This window comes from Seriola aureovittata, chromosome 22 (genome assembly GCF_021018895.1).
Source record: "Seriola aureovittata isolate HTS-2021-v1 ecotype China chromosome 22, ASM2101889v1, whole genome shotgun sequence".
NCBI lineage: Eukaryota > Metazoa > Chordata > Actinopteri > Carangiformes > Carangidae > Seriola > Seriola aureovittata.
The window spans coordinates 7,733,086-7,751,358 of NC_079385.1; the positions used below are offsets into that span (position 1 = coordinate 7,733,086).

The 18,273-nt window shown below is 40.2% G+C and overlaps 1 protein-coding gene across 1 annotated transcript in view; it reads right to left on the reverse strand.

Moving 5' to 3' along the window:
- Positions 1-18,273, reverse strand: part of cerk (ceramide kinase) — a 39,977-nt gene that overhangs the window by 9,506 nt on the left and 12,198 nt on the right. Inside the window, exons 2-10 of the mRNA XM_056368027.1 lie at positions 17,394-17,528; positions 15,433-15,555; positions 13,120-13,245; positions 12,453-12,519; positions 10,301-10,446; positions 4,273-4,347; positions 3,922-4,074; positions 2,575-2,680; positions 1,895-1,974 (exon numbers count right to left, since the gene is read on the reverse strand). Of these exons, the coding sequence (XP_056224002.1) occupies positions 1,895-1,974; positions 2,575-2,680; positions 3,922-4,074; positions 4,273-4,347; positions 10,301-10,446; positions 12,453-12,519; positions 13,120-13,245; positions 15,433-15,555; positions 17,394-17,528 (1,011 nt within the window). The remainder of the gene's footprint in view (positions 1-1,894; positions 1,975-2,574; positions 2,681-3,921; positions 4,075-4,272; positions 4,348-10,300; positions 10,447-12,452; positions 12,520-13,119; positions 13,246-15,432; positions 15,556-17,393; positions 17,529-18,273) is intronic.

The following is an 18,273-nucleotide window of genomic DNA, read 5'->3' on the forward strand; positions in this document are numbered from 1 at the left end:
ACACAGCAGGTAAAAGATGGACTGGATTAACTTCAAGTTTTTCTTGTTATGATTAAATGCACACGTGGCCTCCAAATCTCAAATGACAGATGCGATGGCTGCACCTCACAAATCACCACTCTGTTCCTCGGAGATTAGAGACTGTTTACAAGGGATGGTCTATCAAAGACACAGCGGTATCACCCGCGGGACTGCCAGCTCCTGTCACCAGGGTGATAGTCATTGGAGTAAGCTGCAAGAAGTGATCATAGACGTCCAAATCAGCGTCTGACTGTTTTATGAGCATCTCAGAGGGAAAATTATGTGATCTCAGAAAGCTAAACGATTCATTACCTTTCCCCCTCATTTTGCAAAAACAAACTTACAGAGGTGATAACGCGAACGGATGATAACAAGCCCGCCGAGGCTACATAAAAACAACAATGTTCTAATTGGGAAGCAGTGATTAAACCTAAATTTAAAAAACAAAAAAAACCCCAAAAAATCAAAAAACCAAACAAATCCAACTGTGGACTGTGCATTAGGAAAACGTTTCCAAATGAGTATTTGCTTTCGGAGGAGAGGCTGGCTCATTTGCAGAGAGTGTGTCGTGCCTCATTGATTTAGCAGTTGTCTGAGATTTCCCCTCGCCAGGACGGAGAAACACCCCCCCCTCCAAAAAAAAACAACAAAAAAAACCCCAAAACAAACAGCAGCACTGGTGTGAGGCAAACCCCCTGTCAGAGCTGGCACAGCCAAATTTCTTCCTGATTAGTGGGAGTCTGTCACACATCATACACAAACAGGTTACGCTCGCTTTCATATTTACACAAGAAGAAAATATACACACACACACTCCATAGGGAGCCGCACTCCCAGATAGCCAGGCCAAGATAGAAAATCTTGAATTTAACATCACGACACTAATTAGAGAGGAAAAAGAACGCACACAGCTCATCTGCAGCTCAAAGTACACACACACACACACACACACACACACACACACACACACACACACACACACACACACACACACACACACACAGAGAGGAGTCAGTATTTCATCTGCCTCCAGAGGTTTGTGCTGCTGTGTTGGTGGGTTGGGAGGACTGTGGATAATGAAGCGTGTGTGTGTGTGTGTGTGTGTGTGTGTGTGTGGGGAATGGTCAGGGGAAGGGGGAGGGTCGAGGGAACAGGAGGTGACGTTGTCCCACTCGTGGCTCTGGTGGACAGACACACACCAGGAACATGTAATCTGATCAAGCAGACGAAGAGAGTGGATTATGGAGATTTAGAAATCGATAGGCAAAAAAAAAAAAAAAAAAAGGCTCCGGCGGGTGAACAATGGGGAGCTGCACAGTGTCACTAAAATCAGTTTATATTTTCTCGTCAATAACTCATCAAGAATCTCATCAAGAATTTTGCCATGCTGCGGGAGAAAAACAGCCCCAACAGAAAATGGAGATGAAGTGAAATTTGAGAAGGAGAAGATGATGTTATTTACACTCAGTCCACCTCAGGTACTTAATCCACCCCGAAAACAGAGAGAAATGCAAATCTCCCCTGATTTGGTTTTTGATGTGTGTGTGCGTGTGTGTGCGTGTGATGTGTGTGCGTGTGTGCGACTTCAAGGAAAAAGTCAGCCAGAGTGGGATTGTCTTCTCTCCCTTTTATTTTATTTTATTTTATTTTATTTTTTTTGTCTTTTCTCTCTCCATCTACAGCTTTAGAGATACTCATTTCCGCACATCTCAGTCTCAGTCTAGAATTGGTTTCAAAATAGACAAACAAGCAGATAACGAGGCAGAGAAATGAGACATACACTTTTTTTGTGTGTGTGTGTGTGTGTGTGTGTGTGTGTGTGTGTGTGTGTGATTAGTTTGACATATTCCAAGTAATAACCCAAAACTTGTACCTTTATCCGACTTTTCCTTCTCCTCCGACATCTCCCACGGCTTGTCCTTTGATGAGGGCTTGTGCTGACAGACGTGGCACCTGAAATATCAGCATAACCTTGTTTTTTTTTTTTTATTTTTTATTTTTTTACAATCATCAAACCATCAGCGTCGCAGTGACATGCAAGGCTTGAACAAGCTTAAATGATTCATTAGGTGGCAGTAAATTTCAGTCCATTTCAAACTGACACACGCTGTACCTGTGTTTAGCTCTTTAAATATTAAAAGTTTTGTCAGGAATTGTTCACACACGTCTGCAGCTAGTAAGGCCTTTTGTAGCGCAGTCAAATCACTTTTTAATGGTAAAACAAGTTGTCAGGAAACAACCTTTTTTTTTTTTTTTGTTGGTTTTTTTTTTTTTTTTTTTTTTACAGATTAATGGTTTTCAGTCCCCACAAGGAATGCAAACAATGTCTGCATCTCAAAAACCAAAGAACTTAGTCAAGCACTTTTCCCGAAAAGACTGAATGTGTTCAGCCCATAATAAATCAGATAGGATTCCTGACAACGTAAACTCACCCATTTAAAGCTCTGGCAGGGGCAACTCTGCTCCCGCACTGCATCAGATAAGTTAGCACGTTGTAAAATACTGCTGGGAAAGCTGTAGAAAAATGGATGATATGTCCGATGCTTTATTTACCCGGATCGACACTGCAGCTTGTCCCTTGGGTTCCCCACGTCGTCCTCGGCGGGGAGGAAGGAGACGGTGCCTTCGTAGTAGTTGTGGCTCAGGAAGGTTTTGACCCCTGAAACAAAAGCACAGTGTGGGCCACTGAACGCACGCCAATATGTTTTATATTTTTCTGTTTAATTCAACTCAAATCATACCTGACAAGACGATTAAGAGTAAAATTGACACATCTGCAAAGCTAATTGGAACACTGTTCTTTGCCTCTAGAGGCTGTGGGTTTAATTTAAAATCAACAAAGATTTTCGAGTTTTATTTAAAAGCACTTATTGTGTTTGTAGCGCGAGATGCAGTCCAGGGACCTCAGTTTATAAATAGTGTGTGCACAAAAGTTTTGTGCTTGTACCTTGTGTACGTTCATTTAAATTATTTCTACATAGAGTAGAATTAGAGGCGCACAGGCACACCACCCCAACTCTTTCCTATGAGTGAGTCTTGATTTGTTTGTCTAGTGGACACGCACGAGGATGCACATGCACGTGCGCTACTACACAGTGGTTTCACAGCATTCCCACTGATCTTCAGGTGGCGGCAACGAGCCGTGAAATGCAGCGATGCACCGGCAGCACTGCAAGCTGGTAAACACGGAATCTGAACATGGCAGGTTTCAAAAATGCAGCTTTGCAAATATTTCATGAGGAAGGAAACGGATTCGACTAGAAAAAGTAAATTTCGACGCTGCTAACAATATGGGAAAACACATCAAATGTGCTTCCTGATTTGTAACTGATCGTTGTGCAGAGGTGTGAGTGTCTTTGTTCATACTGGCAGCTCGTCTGGTCACATTTAGAACTTGCTTTGTACATGCTTTCATAAATAAGACCCCCACTTTCCAAATCAGAATTATATCTCCTCTGTACATTCAGCCACAGTTTAATTTAGCCTGGTTTCATAAATTGCAAGATAGGGTGGATGCCTTTGTTTAAATCACCTCACAGAACAATGAATGCAAACATTTATGTGTGGTTCCAGTGGGAGGAGTAATGTTGCTGGTGTTTGTGAGCTACAAACCTACTCAAGAGTTTGCAGTGAATCCATAAGCCTGAGGCTGCGTGTTAGATTTATATCTTTAATCCTCCGAAGCCTGAACCTAAAGCCAAACAGGCAGGCTCTGGGATAAACTCAAGGCTACATAACGGTAATATAAGCAGGTGTGTGGTCAAGTAACCTCTGAGGCCAGAGAGGCGGCCACAGGTAAAAAAAACCCCCAAAAAACAAACAAAAAAAAACAAGGTTGAAGTGTGTAGGCAGGTTTCGCCTGAAGTGTCACTCAAGTTTAGAGACTGATGGCCCTCATACCTGACAGGTCATATCTGGCGGGACCGAGCCATCTCTTCCTCTCGCTGTCTGTCTGCACATCTCCATAGAAACCGTAGCCGAGCAACGAGACCGAGTATCTGAGGAAGAAGTCGTTGTGGTGAACTGAACACACGTCCATCGGCTGGGAATCACCTGTTGAGACACACCCAGGAGAGCAGAGTCGTAAAACGAACATTCAAAACTAAAAGCAGCTGCCGTAACACTCACTCAAAGGTTGTTGTGACACAACAACTTACACAACGCTGATAACCTGAGATAGAACCTGTTGGCACCCTGAACGCTGAGATAAACAACTCGTGTGCTGTAAATCTTTCAGTGACTCCTACTCACCCACAATGATGTGTAAAGCAGAAGTAACTGGATCGTTGGTTCCCACTGTGGCAAAGCAGATACAATCAGTGGACCCTGTTGGATGAGAGGCACACAGGTCGATGGTTAGCCTTTGTAGCGCTGACATGTGAAAGACACTGTGAAATGAAAAATTACCTTTTTATTAAAAAAAAAATTCAGGCACACAAAAACAAACAATTGTTTTTTTTTTTGTTTTGTTTTTTATATTTTCATAGCAAACTTTTACTGTTTAAAATTCCAGCTTTGCCATCCTGCTATCAAAAAAGTCATTGTGGTGCACACAATGGAAAATCTGACCCAACAACAGTGAGAAAAACACACATAGACACCAGCTTTCATTTAGATCTGTATCAGCTTTCTAAAAACAAACCAGAATAACTTGATCATGGCACATGATTTAACACTTCCTGGAAAACATTTTTTAATAATCAGGTCAATAGTTGTTGAGACATTTGACTAAAAACCACAAATGTGAAATTTTTTTGAAAATGCTGAGATTATTTTATTTGTTTATTCATTTTTTTTCCTGGATACGTAGTAAAACTTCTCTTCTCACCCTCAGCGATGTCCCATTAGTTGCCCCACCAGTTGCAACACTGTTGTAAAGGGACTGTTTTGTAGGTAGTGTAGTTTCCCTAGTGATTATTTCCTGCTACCGTTCGTTCAACTCTGGCATAGTTTTGTTTTATCTTTATGCATCAGCGCTGGTTTGGCTGGTCGACCGGTCCCAGCATGGTTGCAGGGACGGCTCGACTGCCATTCATGTTTTTGAATCAGTTTCTTCCTGCTCCCCTGCTGCTGAAAGGAAGTGAATCAGATGCTTGATTTTTTTCTATCAAACCAAATTACCTGGTTTGAAAAATGGTTGGTACGACCACTTAGAGTGAACTTGAACACACCAGCGAGCAAAGCGTTATTTATATAGAACATTTCATCCGAGGTGGAAGCACAATGAGCTGCACAAAGCGTGAGTTATCACAGAAGAACTATCTGGCTAGTGTAAAGAGAAAAACATGAGACACAAATTACAACAAACACATAAGTGATTCTTATGAATTTTGAAAAAAGAATTAAGAAAATAAAAACAATAAGACCAGCAACTGATCAGTAAAAATAAGATATGGAAATTAAAACTATTAAAAAGTAGGAATAAAATATAATTTAATAAAATAACAATTAGAACAATAAAATAATAAGACATATAAAACCAATAAAAGGAATAAAAATAAAATAAAATGGTAAATTAAGACCAGAAAACCAAGCTACTGGAAAGTGAAAGTTTTAAGACACAATACAACAAAAATTTATACAAAACCTACAAAACCAAAACATTTTTGCAGCAGAGTTCTGGTTACTTTTTTATTAGTGGACTTTGTGTTAATATACCAGAAGAGACTGTCCAGGATTGTTGTCAGACTCTGCAAAGATGTTTATCACAAGTGTACAAGTCTTATTCATTAATCAGAATTCAGTCATAAAAGGTTTGGCCCTTGGTAGAGTTATAAGTCTTTCAAAGCTGCCGACAAGAAAGGAGAACTCCGTTGAATGATTTTATTCGGCGGAAGTGAGGAGACGTTTCCGTCATAAAGTCAACTAATCGGATAGCTCCGGGCCCTGGGCTATTATCGACCATGTTCAGCCAACAAATGGAGGATAAGAGGCATCCCCCTGCCTCGAGAGAAATGTTGAGTTTGACATTAAATCTTTCAACTTGAGAGGTAATAGGGCTCTATCGCTCTTTTTCTGCACCACACGGCGTAATTTCAGACCTATCTGCCCTACTTTTGATCATCTTCAAGTGGTGAAATGGGCCCACTGCCACTGATAAAAGACGGGGAGAGGGCGAGGGAAAGAGGAGAGAGGAGAGTGAAATCTAACTAGCGATGTTTTGAGCCGGCTCACAGAAGCGTGACAGAGGAGATCAGGCCTGTCATTCAGCAGTGGACACAGATGAGTATGAAGATGAGCTCCCTCTCTCGCTCTCTCTCTGACTTTTTATGAAAACCACTTATCTGGCCTTTGCTTCTTCCCCTCCGAGCTTCATAATCACATCCGAACACTTTCCAATTGCTCCTGACAGCGCTGCACTGCCTGCTATTATGTTGAGCGTAAAAAACGGTGACATATGCCATTTGACTCTTCTAAAGCTACGCAGTAAAAGCCAACTGACTTTGAATGGATTTAAGTGGCACACACAGATGTTCAATGATGTTCAGCCCTCAGATGTTCAATGTTTTATTCCCCCTTAAGTTACTCAGCCACAGTAGCCTGTTGGCACACTCAGAGGAGAGAGCATAAACTGTCACAAGACATATCCTCAGTGGAGAAGTTCCAGTTTTTATCTGTAACCCCCCCTCCCCCTCCAAAACTGTCTCGCCAGTAAGATCGTCTTGGAAGTGAGATCATCTTTATCTCAGGGACAACAATGGAGTCTCGATGCTTCTTAGTGCTGCCTCCGAAAAAAAAAAAGGATATTTTCGCTGTTTGAATCCTCAGCACATGAATGTATTTATAGCTGCACTTGTGACAATATCATATAATGATATCAGTGAACCCTTTTGAACCAGATGAGTGCATCTTTGAACAACATGTACTTCTTGGGTTTTTTTCCGTCAAAATAATCTACTTTCAGGGTCTCAGGGTTAATTGATATTCTCTGTCAGACCGTAACAGATAAAACCAACGTAACAGGAGAGTGTCACGAGGAAACGCCTGTGTACAAAAGCTCTGAGAGAAGGCCATAAATGAGTTGTTGATTCTTCATTTGAGCCATAGAGGACTTTGATACCTTGATGAAGCATTTCCATGACTTTGGCAGAGATATTGATGAATATAGTGATGAAATCATAACTCACTCCCATGTGGCAAAGGTACAGTCCTTTGTAATGGGACAAGCACAGAATCAAAATTTATGGCTGCAGCTTTTGTAGCAAAACCTTAATGCCTGCTGTTGTTGCCTTTCAGCAAAAAGTGTGTGTGTGTGTGTGTGTCTGTGTGTGTGTGTGTGCCAAGACGTTAGTGACACTTTCCATTATCACCATTATTTCACACATTACTGCCACTTTAATAAGAAACTTACAGACTGTTTGAGATGAATGACTGGCAGAGGTGACATTTATAAAACAGACTGATCAGAAAGGCAAAGACTCACTGATTGTCTTAGGGCAAAACAGTAGGAGAAGGCAGGTGCTCTAATCTATAGTAGAATAAAGGCTGGTAATTATATTATTATGTATTTTTGTTATTATCAACAAATCGCACAAAAAGAACAAAACCAACAATATGTTAGTGTCCTACCCTGTCTGTGGCTCTCTGCCCCAAGCCCATTTGTTCCCACTGAAGATGTAAGCTATGCACTTTCATTAGAAAAGACTCAGCAGTTTCCTTCAATAGCAGGGCACTGTTGTCTTAAGCAAAATGTTTCTCAAACAGCAGTAAATAATGCATTTGTTGGGGAATATTTTCAGTGGTGAATTAATGCACAATTGGTGCTCTAGTATTTAATTCATTGTAATGATGGAAGTTTTCACCTACTGCAAAATGTGTTTTTTTAAATTTATTTCATATATTTTTTCAACATTTTTTTTGGAAGAATTCAGCTCTTCGGCACAGAGGCTTTGGCCACATAGGCAATACTAAGATCAGTTAATTTCTAGTTTTACTATAATACTGTAAATACTGCCCTTTAAGCATCGAGGCTGTGCTAGTTTTATAAAATCACAGTTTCAATTTACAAATGAAACTGAATCTGCAAACTTTTTTAATCTCAGGTTTGGTTTTGATTATTGCTACTTAGGGGATGTTTGCTGCTTATGAACAAGAATGTCACAGGTCCTGTTATTTCTGTCTGAAACTCTTGAAGGTGTTTTCTTTTTAAAAAATTAATCTACTGCTCATCAACATGTCTGTGCTTATTTAATGTTCTTGAAGGAATGTCAAAAACCTGCTCTGAGTTTAATAACACTGTAGAGAAGTTGGCCTAGGCCATTAGAGGGTTTGTTTGATTCGGTATCATGAAGGTCTTTGGACTAAAACAGCATACCAGTGACACTTGTAAACCTCTCTGGAACAGTTGTTGTATGTTGAGAGCTTCTATCCCAGCGGCCCTGAGTTTTCACTGATAGCTTAAAGTACTTCAGCAGAAGTGTGATGATAAGATGTTAGACCTTTACACAGTTGTATGAAAATCTTAGACATCATAGTGTTACTCATCTTACCATTTAATTCATCTGCTTTTGTAAATAGGCTAAATTAAAAATTAAAAAATAAATAATAGAGTCATTGGTTATAATTGTCCTAAAAATCCTTTACCATGTTCCAAGCAGATTTTAGAACCCTTCTGCTATTACCAACAAGCTGTGCACAGGATAGCCTCATACTGGTGCACTGTATTTCTATCCTCATGAAAATTACAGTGATTTCAAAATGTCACCCAGCACGTTCCCATTTATGGCACTTGGAATGATTGACCCTCTGCAGGGCCTTAGTGATACCCCCTGCGCTGTTGCCATAGAGATTCTCTTATGTAACTCAGCAATGCGGGATCAGCAGGGCTGAAGTTCTTCACAATGGGAATCAATAACAATTCTGAGGAGAGGGACTTTGTTTTGCAGGACTGACCACTTCAGTTTTTTTTTTGTTTTTTTTTTAAACTCCAGCACCTCTCCTGTATAATTTAGGGAGAAACATGGCGTCCATCACACATTAACACAATACGTGTAGAGTACATGCACATTTAATGTAGCCCTCTATACCATCAGTCTGCGACTGCAGGACTTATTCGATTATGTTATTTTGTTTTACTTCATGATGCAGGCCAAAGTGATTTCCTACATTTCCCACAGGGAGTTTGTGTGAACTCCACACATTCAGCTGTGGGTTATACTGCATGTGTAGGTGGAGAGAGCGGCAGTGGTGGTGAAAGTGGAGCCAGAGTTTTTACATTTGAGAAAAAGTATAAGTTGTGTCCTGTAGGCAAATTATAATGTGTCATGCAAGCTTTACATTATATCCTACACAGTCTGCTTGCTGGAGTGGTGTCTGATTTCCACCTTGTGTGACTTCTTACATTATTTCACATCAAGGTGTTTGGAGCACCAAGATTTGGTGATTTGACTCCGTTGCGTTTGTGATTATTTTGCATTTAGATTAACTTTAACTCTGAAAAGCTTTAAAGAAATATTTCAGTCTTTATGGAAATATGACTTCTTACCCAGAGTGAGATGAGAAGATCAATATCACTCTCATGTTTGTCAGTTAAATCTAAGGCTACAGCCAGCTCCCTGTTAGCTGAAATTAGCTTAGTTAACGGTTATAGCTAATTTCTAATAGCTATAGGTTATTTGTAAGTTAACGGCTAACAAACATGTTAATAAGTGAGCTTTGGAGGTGCTGGTTTTCAGATTTTGTTGCAAGCCAGCTGGTTCTCCTTTTTTCCCGACTTTACGCTAAGCTAACCAGCTGCTATGGTTTTGGCCTCATACTTAATGGACAAATATGAGAGTGGTATCAATTAGGGCTGAATGATATACAAAAAAAATAAAAAATAAATCATGGCAGATATTGCGATTGCAATATAAGTCACAATTTCAGTTGGAGTGGTAATTTTAGAATTTCAATTTCACTGAAAAAAATATAAAAATGATGACAATGTGATTTTTGTTGAGGCTTGGACCAAACAAGCATGTTACTTTACGCCTGGAGAAGAAGGTTTGTAGGTCGGGCATCTCTATAGCACCACAGTACTTCATTAATTGTATGTTGTGACACATTTCAGCCATGTTGTGATTTTGATATCATTCTGATTGATTGTTTAGCCCTAATATTAGTCCAGGATCTAACATGAGTACTAACTATTCTTTTAAAACTCTGAATATAATCATAGTAACCCCGATGTTAAACTCCTTTAATTTGACATCCCGAGATCATTTCCACCTAAACCATTGAGCAGGCACTGCTGTTTTCAAACCCTGGGTGTGTTTTATGTGATATAATGGAGAAAGCTTACCTGCAGGAATGATCCCTATGCGTAGAGAACACGGCACCAATTCAGCATCTGGTTGGTTCTGGTCCACACCGTGGTCAGTTTGGGTCCTGGTGACCAACCCGTGCAGGATCTCGCTGAACATCCCATCTCCACCAACACACACCACCCTGAGAAGATAAATGATATCAACAACTCACAACCTGCATACATGTGTCTGAGGGTCCTTTCGTCTATACTTGACAATAACACGACTGGGCAGCAGGACTGACTTTGAAAGCCTTCAATAAATAAGAATATCACACTGTGCCACCCACATCACAGCCTTTAAAGTCTATCTCAAAAACCTCACAGAAATGCCCCAATAAATTTTATGAACTGAAGAGTAAAAGCATAATGGACTTTAAACCTGCTCCGCTGGACCAAATATCTGATGAACAGAAGCTGGAGTTGACGGGGCACTCTGCAGGAAAAACCTTTCATGCTATTGATGCCTTTTATGTTCAGTTATCAGCTGCATTTTGCCTCAAACACTCCCCTTCCTCACAGACTGGAGCAGCAGCATCATGTACAAGCTGAGATGAAAACATAAAATTGACTTATGCAAGTGACTAGTAGATTTTGATTTATTGTGCATTTGTTATAAGTGATTTTACAGAATGACACAACAATATATAATAAACCTTCAGTGAAATCTGTCCTTGCTTTTAGATCTTTACTGCTGCTTTTGCTACAGTTGACCACTTGATTTTAACTGAATATCTTCAGCACTGGGTAGCCATATTGGCCACTATTTTAGATTGATGTTATTCCTCCTCAAAAGGACCTTTGTGTGACTATGGGGGACTGTAAATCCTCCAACATTTCACTCAAGGACTAACAAATTGGATATCTCAGACCTTTGTTCAGATAAATTTGCTATATCAGATGTTATTATAGGTCCGCACTCTTCTGTTAGTCACATTTGCTCACACTTGTTTTCAAGCATAAAGTCTGAGAGTCTAGGAGTCACATTTTTGCAACAAGCCTTATATTGATCCCATGTGAACTTCCTACATCTTCAGAATATTGCCAACTTTTTTTTTTTCTGCAAAGCACTTGGAAACTAATCTGCACTTATAATAAATCCTGATTAGATTGTTGCAACTCTCAATACAACATGTACTTATAAGACCCAACAGAAGATTTGAATATGATCCTAATTTTAGTATATCTACATGAGTTGTCTGGTTTTAGAGTGGATTTTAATATGTTAATGATTCATGGAGTACCACAGGGATCAGTCCTCGATCCATTAATACTCTCTGTCTACATGCTACCTTAAGGTCAAATATTTTGAAGGATCTCTTATCTATCAGAAACAAGTCAAATATGTACCTACAAGTCACATTATGGGACTGGTTCCTGAATACATTTTTGACTTGCTGAACCTCATATGAGCCCAAGTGCAGCCTGAGATGCTCTGGTAGGAATCGACCTGCTAGAGCACACTAGGCAAGCTCTTTATGTTTGTTCAAATCTCTGCTGAAAATTTTAGAACTGTATTTTCTTGTGCTTGCTCTCCCTTTTAATCTTAATTACTTGAAAGTTTTTTTACGCTATACATCTCTTGTATATATTTTATGTCTTTTGAGAAGCGCTTTGTAACTTATTTATGAAAAGTGCTAATTATAATTATTATTACTATCATCATTATTATTATTTACAACATTATTTGGCGCCCACACTTGAATAAGAGGTTAAGGGAAGAAGACCTAACAACAGCATCTGTGCGCTACACTACCATGCAGCATGGTTATTCATGTTTATCTGCCAAATGTTAGGAGATCCTAATCTAAAGATAGTAACACTGATCAAAAATCACTTGCCAGGTTACAGCAATCCAACTCTGTAGAAGGAAAAGCAAATCAGTGTCTAAGATCATCGCAATGATGGCGGTTGTTGAGTGTGAGAAATTCGCAGGGCTTTGTCTCAGTGATTACAGTCTGACACAACACAGATAACAACACAAAAGGACCTCATACAAACTTCTAACATGTAATAACTGATATATGGTTCATGGCCACGTGTCTCAGTGGTTTTATACAATCTGAACAGACAAGAGTTAACTCCATGTCACAGTGAAGAGCCACTGTTGAAAGCCTGAAAGCAGCAGCTACCTATCTTGAGTACTCACCCGTCATATTTATCTAGATTGGCCTCCGTTTTCAAGTGGTCCCTTGCATGATTGGCACGCTCTGTAACTATAGAAACAAATCAAATGGCAAGTGTTGGTACAATTTCAACGAAAGGGAATGCACAGACATAATGACTAGATGCTTTGTGACTTGTCTAGTACCGCAAGCATGCTATTACTGGCATTTTGAAATGACAAGGAAAAGTGCTGCACTTTTGAAACATTCACTGGAAGCCGTCGTGCAGATTAATGTTCAGAAAAAAGCAAAGGCACTGTGGCACAAAACAATGTTTTTCAGGTATTGTATATTAGCCTGCAAAATGAGCCCTGGGCCCACAAAAACAAAAACAATATTTCAACAGTAAATCTGTTTACCAGGCATATAAAGTGAATAGTATTCAGTCTGATGGACCATCAATACCCCTGACTATGTGTAGCTGCGGCAAACACTTATTGAATAACAGATGTGTTTGGATACCAAAGCTTATCAACTATCGCAGCCTCCATTAAGGTGCTGCTGTGATTAATGACACTATAAGCCAAATCATATCCTTGCAAGCCTGTTCGGTCCCTGCGAGAGGCCACGGTGGCCACGGAGATCTATACGGTGACCATCGGGACTCATTTTTTATTAAAATGTTGAGGAACGCTACCAATAGAGACCCACCAATCACATCGGCCGAGATGGAGGCGCGGCGAAACAGTGGAGCCACCTTCTGCTCGTAAATACGCTTCCCGCGCCGCTTTCCGCCATAGGGATTGATGTACACCAGAAGACTCTTCGGTCGGCTGGCTGCAAAGTGAGGCAAGGGTATGAGATAGTCATTAAAAAAGATCAGTGTTTACCTTTTTTTTTTTTTTTCCCACACAAATGCGTAGCTGACAGAAGCTTGATGAAGTTTTTATTAACCAGAGACCTTTCTCAAAATGCTCCGTCAAACTGACTGGTCCCCAAAACACGCTGCTCAAGAAATAAATGGTGTGTCTACTGACTATGGGAGGAGTGTGGAGAAATTCAGAGGTGCTGCATCATTCGGTGATAAACCTACAAAGTGCTGTGATGGAGAATACTAAATGGCTTGTTTATGGCTGCCGTGGAAGACTGCATTTAGGACAACAGACCAAGATAGTTTCGAACAAAGCAGCTGGTCAAATTGAAAACAAATGGATTGGGATTAAGTGCTAAATGAGCACAAAGAAACATAGGGTTATATTGTTTGGCAATAAGACAAAAGTTCCATTAGATTACATAAATGGATTGCCAACGGGTGATGTAAGGTGCACTGTGGAGGACACTAACACTATTGAACACACTAAGGCTTCATCTTCACAATGAATGTCGTTAATTTTCTTGAATTGATTCATCTTTCCCGGCGAAATGGGGCCAAGTACACCATTTCAAATGGGTTAAACCCATCTTACACTCTTATTTCCACAGACTAGATACACACTAAATCCTTTAGAACCCAATAATACAATCACTTTGCAATCACATTATGAGACCCAAAGTGCAAAACACTGTATTTTGCCCTCAACTAGGTCAAAAATTTAATAAAGCTTAATGTGTTCTGACTGATGGTGTAATAACACTTTTATGGTAATGTAATATGTCAATACATCATTGAAAAACATAAACTTGATCATTTCTTTTCCAAACAGATGATGTAAAAATTGTGATGATGATGGCTAATGTGGTGTTATGTAAATGTAGTTTCATATTTTATGTAAAAAAAAAAAAAAATTAAAAAAAAGCCTGTTAATATGTAGAAGACAGATGTGCAGTTTCCTTTGAACACATATGGACAGTAAGCCGGACTCTGAGATATCCTCTTCATGCTTCATGCACGAGCCAGCCAAAGATATTTCTCTACGACACAACACTCTTTTACTGTTTTTAATACAGCTGTTTATATGTTTTATTGTACTGTTGTTGCTCGCTCCATTCTTTCTGTCTGTGCCTTTTAAAGAACTGTCTGGAAGAGAAATGCAGCCATGTCTATTGTAGCTTTTGCCTCTGGGCTCTCCTGAGGTTCACCGTGTGATGCTGCTGAATGAAATGTTTTTTTTATGGACAATAATAAAGACTTTCTTTAGAGTCTGGTTAGGGAGTAGAGGAGTTAATAGGGTTTGTCTTGAATGATAACTTCATTCAAGACAAAGAGTAGAAAGAAGACTGCAGTTGTGAAAAGTAACAAAGTACATTTACTCAAGTATTTATTTAAGTACAATGTGGAGGTACGTTAATGCAACAATATTATATGTATAATTTTGAAATGGGCCATTCTGCATAATGAGAACTCTTGCTTTTGGTACTCTTGATGCTAAAGCTGCCAATATGACATTAATATTGGCATCTTTAGCACAACCACTGACGGCAAGGGAGGTGGAGGGAAACAGTTTTCCTTAGGAACAAGAATGACTTATCATACATGCTGCACGGTGGCGCTGTCCCAGTGGAGTAGCCCAAAAACAAAGCAGAGAGAAACACTGCGTTGTACATCCACAGACTACATTTGCTGCCGGGTGTTAGAATTGGTTGAGAGGCCAAAAAGCCTGATCCTCACAGAACACCCTGTGCCAAGGTGCTCTGAGCAGAAGGTGCTGCACTGTTCAGCACCTTCCAGTCCATTCTCAGCTTGACAGACAAATCACAGCAGCAGCAACTTCTAAACCACCTGGCAAACCAAGTCTAATTGTTTAGTAGAGGCCTAATTTAAATATTTCCATGATTTCACAATTGAACGTATTAACTTAACCAAGACTAACTAATCTGCTCCTGAATATGCTTTTCCTACAGTTACATTTGCCCTTTGTTTCTGTGTCATGCAGATTAATGACTGTGTGCACTCTAAGCCAGACTCTTACTGTAGTACGTGGCACTTTTATGGTGCCTAGTCAATAAAATGGGCTTAATCAGAACTTAATCAGACTCAAAGTGCATCATCAAATCTGTTAAAGAACATCACTGAACAGTACGTACCGAGTAGTGACAGCTGCTCATTGATAACTTGGATCCACTCCTCACAGAGCGCCTGATTGGCACAGTGGAAGGTGACGTCACTACACCGCCACCGGTGCTGCCCTGTCCTCCTCACGTATGAAACTGTGTAGAGAAATAAAAACAAAGATACTTTAAGGTCATGTCCCCTGACATAGCAACCTTTGTGTTGTGCTCTAACCCCTTACCAAGCGACACGTCATGGTTCTTAGAGCACGATTGGAAAAAGAGTGTCAAAGGAAGAATGATGCTATCATGAAAACAAGGGAATTCCTAATCTGCTTTCAAGAGATAAAATCACAAGTGCTAAATAAAGCCTCAGATAGTTTTTTCCATTCATATCGTGTTTGCCACCCATGAACTCAAAGTACATCCCCAGATATGAATCAGTGTGAAACATCCATCATAGTGTCTGACTTGAAGAGTATTTGTGGTCTTTTCATGTCAGCAAAGAGGTATCGTACTTTGTCCGTTCATTCTTGCAGCACTGACTACTTTCAGCGCTACTTGGCTTTGCCACAGCGCGGACTTGCGACTGAGAATGAACCCTGGCTTTATCTGCACCAGCCAGGTCAATCAGATATGTGGAATGAGTGAGAAATGAGGGCATGAAGGGAAATGAAGGAGAAGTCAGTTAAGTAAAAACAGGGCTCTGCTGATAGTCAGACAAAATGTAGAGATGGAGTCACATAATATCCTGCTAGGAACATTACTGAAATATTTACATTAAGGACCGAAAATTCTCTCGCTAAGCACTTTGACAGCAGATTCACTCACTAAGCATTTCAAAGTCAAATTATCACACTAAGCATTTTTTTCATCAGATAGAAAAGTTAACTTTTCAGGCAAGCTCTTCAATCGAAATCACTTACAGTACCTCTTACGTACTTACAGTGGGGTAGGCAGAGAGACGCTGGGAGTGGGAGTAAAACCATCCTTTAGTAAGTTACATAATCAGGATGTAAGTGATGGGATGTGTCTTTGAAGCCAAGTTTCCACAGTCTGTGGGAATGCAGTCGTGTCAGACTCGACAAAGTCTAATGCCAGTAAGAGCTCACATTAGTGAGGTCAATTTTAACATTTGGCTGCGATAAATAATGTAAATCCGATCTTGTTTGGATATAATCTAATGGCTCAAAATCAAGCATTAGCTCATAAGTCACTGGCATGCTGCCATCTTAGACCCAGTCAGCTAAGCTGTGAGGGACTCTCTTGTTAATGCATTACTTTCAGATTGTGGAGCTGTCTACAGGCTTATTTCCAGTGTCAGATCACTTGTGATTGGTGGGGTTGAACACGAGGTCTTGGCACACTTACCCAAAATGTAACTGTGATGTGGCTTTAACCTACTGCAATAAAATGAAAAGTGACAGTGATGAAAACTGGCTTCAGGCAATGTTGTTGGAAGGAACAAAAGATGCCGCATCTATTTCTTAAAGGGCCACTTCAGCGATTAAGCGCTGCACCTCCAAAGAGGATGGGGTAAGGAATAGTCAAAATCAATGCAGTAAAAGCAAATATATTCTGTCCTTTCAATCAAAACCCCCAAAATGCTTTATCTTACATTTCCCATAATGCAACTTGTCATTTCTCCCAGCCTTGACAAATCTCTTCCAGATCCACAGAAGACATTAAACAACTGTTTCACGGGCTAAGTGGTGCTCCCCCGTGACAAGTAAACTGACTTTGGCCTTTAAAGTGACATCCCACTGATTTTGCATGTCAGTCTATGGTTTCCACATGCCCTTGGACAGATTCTGACTGCGGCTTTGGGGTGCGTGTGCAGACACACGTGCACACGAGAAAAGATTATGGCGACCTCTGATGGCGAGGAGAAGAGCTCTTTTGTGTACCGTGTTTGGCTGAACATCAAGAACACGACAGAAAACATGAACTATGTATTGGCCTTGAGTATGTACAGTACATCAGTGCAGGTTTTGTACCTGTGAATGCATGGGGATACAGCTGGTAGTGCTGCTTTGCTTTTTTCTGACCCCCAGTCTTTGTGTCGTCTCGGTCGTCTTCTTCACTCTTGCGGACAGCCACTATTTCACACACCTGGATGGCATGACTGTGAGCTGAGGAAAGGAATACATTAATTCATTAATACTTCACTTAACTGCATGAGACAATAACCAAAGCATGAAGTTCTTTTGCTGTCACAGTTGGTCTGTAGCCACTTTCTGACAAACCACAGCAACTGTGAATCTCAAGCACAAAGGAAGTGAATATTAAAGCTGATATAATGAATATTTTTATTACAATGATCACATGATGATCACATGGCGACATGTAATGTCAACGAATGGGCAGAGAATTATCATCTGACCCCACAGTTCCCCTCAGCTCTACGGGATGTTTTAGCATGTTTCAGATCATTGTTTTAGTTTTACCGTTTTTGTTCAGCCCTGCTTTGATCAGACTTATTGGAAAGTCTGTCGGTGACTGCACAAACAATTAGAAGAATGGCAGGAATAACGCGGCCATATCCCAAGAGAGCTGGGGAGTCGAATCTTTCTGTCCTTCTTTCCCACGGAAACGAGATTCAGGCTGCTTTGACTTTAGGATGAAAGACTTTGGCAACGTCTGAATGGTTTGTTCATTAATACAATTTGTCAAGAATAGTGCAAGAGTGGGTCAGCCGCCTAAAAGAGCTGCTAAGGGACATCAAAGAATTTAATAGGTATTAATTTACCATGTTTGAAAGGCAGAGATCTGGAACATAAAGGGAATTGTTGGGAAATGGTTTCTTTTTACATCCATACTCTAAAGCGATGAGAAGTGGATCTTACTATGATACAGAGTGACCGGAGAAAATCCAAA